Source organism: Egretta garzetta, unplaced genomic scaffold (assembly GCF_000687185.1).
Source record: "Egretta garzetta isolate BGI_Z169 unplaced genomic scaffold, ASM68718v1 scaffold1477, whole genome shotgun sequence".
Lineage (NCBI taxonomy): Eukaryota > Metazoa > Chordata > Aves > Pelecaniformes > Ardeidae > Egretta > Egretta garzetta.
In genome coordinates, this window is record NW_009260369.1 from 47,539 (window position 1) to 51,445 (window position 3,907).

The 3,907-nt window shown below is 52.9% G+C and overlaps 1 gene segment (V, D, J or C); it reads right to left on the reverse strand.

Annotated features, from left to right (window-relative positions):
* LOC104130042 overlaps positions 1-2,433 on the reverse strand; it is a 28,109-nt gene extending 25,676 nt beyond the window's left edge. Inside the window, 2 exon segments of the C gene segment in view lie at positions 1,987-2,112; positions 2,429-2,433. Of these exon segments, the coding sequence occupies positions 1,987-2,112; positions 2,429-2,433 (131 nt within the window).
* Between the last annotated feature and the right edge of the window lie 1,474 nt (positions 2,434-3,907).

Genomic DNA, 3,907 nt, shown 5'->3' on the forward strand with positions numbered 1-3,907 from the left:
GCCAGGCGCCGCTGGGACCTGGCTGGCTTCAGCAAGCGACTAAGGTCGCTGGGGCACAGTAGGTGGCAGAGGGGAGGCCTTGACACGGGCGGCGTTTGTCCTTCCGTCTGACCAGGAGGTGTGAGGAAGCTCTGCTTGCTTGGAATGGGCTGGCAATGCCATGCTCAGCAAAGGACCCGAGGGTTCTAGGGGACAACAAGTGGACCAGGAATGTGCCCTTGTGGCCAAGCATGAGGCAAAGTATGGCCAGCAGGTCGGGGAGGGGATCCTTCCCCTCTGCTCAGCACTGGAGAGGTAACGTCTGCTGTACCAGCGCCTCTTCTGCGCTGCCCCCTACATGAGAGACTTGGGCATAGAGGAGAGAGGCCGGTGCAGGGCCAAGAAGGTGAAAATGGCACGGGAGCACCGCTGCCATGAGAAGAAGCTGAGAGAGCGAGGAAAGTTTACCCTGGCCAAGAGCAGGCGCAGGGGGTATCTCATCAACAGAGAGAGACAGAGGAAGGGACGGGGTGGGGAAGGCAGGGCCAAGCTCTTTCCAGTGGTGCTCAGGGACAGGGCAAGAGGCAAACATGCACAAACATTCTTCTGTGGGTTTGTAGCTGATCTGTGCCAGGGCAAACGGGAAGGTGGAAACTCGGGCTTTGCTACTCCCCTGATGGCTTCCAGAAACAGCTCGGTACAGGAGGCATGAGGAAAACTCACTTTCCTCTTTGGGCTTCAGGGGCTTCAGGATTCAAAGCTGGGACTCAAGCGAGAAACGTGCAAGCAATACAAAAGTACCATGGGGCAGGTAAAACAATAGCATGCAGAGGGGTCAGGAGAGCGATTCAGCGGGGTTCTGTTTGCTGCACTAATGGCCTCTGCTGTATTTGTGGTGCGTGGTCTCCCCTTAGATCTTACAGAGTGGTGTTCTTTTGTAACATTGCAGATACAGTCCCATGGTTGTAGAGCTATGAACACAACCCCAGAGCGTGGGTTTGGAAGGATGGGGAATAACACGCCTCCCCATCTGCCCACTTGTCTGGCTGCTTCCTGTAGCCTGAGAGCTCTGCTGCTGGCCACAGCTTGCTGCTGGAGGCAGGGGTCCTGGACAGAGAGGAGGGAATTCAGTTGGGAATTGATTGGTAGGGGATGTCTCAGCAGAAGATACTGGAGATCCATCTCCCGCTCAGAAACCCAACAACACAAGAATAGAATCCTAGAATCCTAGATTGGAAGGATCCTCAAGATCATCTGGTCCAACCTTTCTAGGTATGAGCACAGTCTAGAGAAGGTGGCCCAGCACCCTGACCAGCTGTGTCTTGAAAGTGTCCAATGTGGCGCAGTCAACCACTTCCCTGGGGAGATTATCCCAATGGTTGACTGTTCTCATGGTGAAAAATTTCCCTCTCACGTCCAATCGGAATCTCCCCAAGAGCAACTTGTGTCCATCCCCCCTTGTCCTCTCCATGGAACTCCTTGTGAAAAGGGAGTCTCCATCTTCTTTGTAGCTCCCCCTTGGGTTCTGGTACATGGTGATGAGATCCCCTCTGAGCCTCCTTTTCTCTGCATTGAACAAAGCCAGCTATCTCAGCCTGTCCTCATACAGCTAAGAGAGGATTCCCAGTCCCTGGATCACCATGGTGGCCCTGCTCTGGACCCCCTCCGACCTGTCCACATCTTTTTTGTATAGCAGGGACCAGAGCTGTGCACAGGATTCCAGGTGTGGCCTGACAAGCGCTGAGTCGAGTGGGATGATGACTTCTTGATCTCTGCTGGTGATGCCCTTGTTGATGCAACCCAGCATCCTATCGGACTTCTTGACCGCAGCAGTACACTGCTCACTCCCATGGACCTTCCTATCCACCAGCACCCCTAGGTCCCTTTCCACAGAGCTGCTCTCCAGCCAGGTGGATCCCAGGCTGTGCTGCATTCCTGGATTGTGTTTTCCCAGGTGTAAGACCTCACACTTGTGTGTTGAACTTCATAAGGTTCTTGTTAGCCCACTCTTCCAGCCTATCCACATCTTCCTGCACGGTGGCTCTCCCTTCCAGAGAGTCTCCTTCCCCAATCAGTTTGGTGCTATCTGCAAACCACACCAGGCTACACTTGATCCCGTTATCCAGATCACTTCTGAAAACATTAAGTAACATTGGGCCCAATATGGATCCCTATGGGACCCAACATGTCCCAGTACTCCTAAAGCATTTCCAGCCCAAGAATGGTCAACTAACGTAGGTGTACTGGGTGCAGCTGGGATGGAGTTAACATTCTTCAATGCAGCCTTTATATGCAGCTGTGATTTTGTGTGCCCAATGCCATGTGGATAACAGACCCACATTTTAGCTATTACTGAGCAGCGCTTCCTCAGCATCGAGGCCTTCTCTGCTTCTCATGTTGTCCCCCAGCTGTACAGCTGACCACAACCAGCCAAAGAGATATTCCATACCGCATGACGCCATGTGAGGCAATAGATGTGGGAGAAAGAAGGAGGAAAGGGGCATATTGCAAGTTAGGGCCTTTGTCTTCCCAAGTAACTGCTATGTGTGACAAAGCCCGGCTTTCCTGAAAATAGCTGCCCACCTGCCTACTGATGGGAAGTAGGGATTGTGTTCCTTCTTTTGCTTGGCTTGTGCGTGCAGCTTCAGCTTTACTCATTACGCTGTCTTGATCCCAGCACACGTCTTCTCTCTTACACCCTTCCGATGCTGTCTCCCATCCCTCAGCCAAGGCAGAAAGCACGTGGCTGTGTGGGTTCTCACCTGACGCTAAGGGGACAGACAGGCTATGTTGGGATCTTTGGCAGAATGATGACGGCACTAAATCCTAGTTACAATTAAAGCTATATTTTCTTAACAGGACCTTATGATTTGGACAGCACGACTTCATGGTTACAACGACACAGGATTTCCACAAGCACAGTCAATATAGAACTACTCTAAGTAGCGGATCGCAGAATTTAGAGTGCAACTGAAGTTCATCACCAGGATCCTAAATTAACTTTGATGATTTCTAATCATCTGGACCCTCTGCAGATCGGGTCAAATCTTAAGACATGGTTTGCTGTATCAACACAACCATGTACACTCAAAAATCGTATACAGGTATACGATTTACTCACTGAGTCCTTGGGGGAAGCAGAGAGCGGTGGAGGCATCTCTGGCCATGGGGGGTCAAGGGTCTTAGTGCCCAGCAGCAGTTCTGGCCCAGCTTCCCCACCCCAGGACTTGTAACTGCTTGATTTTACAGCCAGTGCTCTGGGTGCTCTGGGTGCTGATATGCTCCCCTGTCCTGTGACGGGTTCATCAACAACACTTGCCTGGCTGGGTGCCTGGGACCTTTGAGGCAGGCAAGGAAGGGAGCAATTGCCTGGCACCCAGGAATCTCAAGGACAGTGGGGAGGTGAAGAAAACATCTGCGGGGTTTGTCTACTTGGTTCACAGGACCTTCAGTGGGGCTTAGCTGCCTGTCGGGGCTCACCCACAAGACAATGGAAAGGGCAAAGTCCTGCACCTGGGGAGGAACAACCCCACATACTGGTATGTGCTGGGGCCGTCCAGCTGGAAAGGCCTGAAGGCTCCTGGTGGACACCAAGTGGAACACGAGCCAGCAACAGGACCTTGTGGCACAGTCTTAGAAGCAGGGTGGGCTGCGCGGGTGGCCTCTGAGAGAGGAGACCAGGGCTGCCCCCATGTCGGACACAGCTGATTCCAGCCAGCTCCAAAAAGGCCCCACCGCTGGCCAAAGCTGAGCCACTCAGCTAAGCTGATGGCACCTCTGTCATAACATATTTACAAAAAGGTAAAAGCTGCTGCACAGCGGCTGTGAGGGAGACAAGTAACAAGAAAAAGCCCTGCGGACCCCAAGGGCAGTGAAGAAGGAGGCGGAGGAGGTACTCCAGGTGCCAGAGCAGAGATTCCTCTGCAGC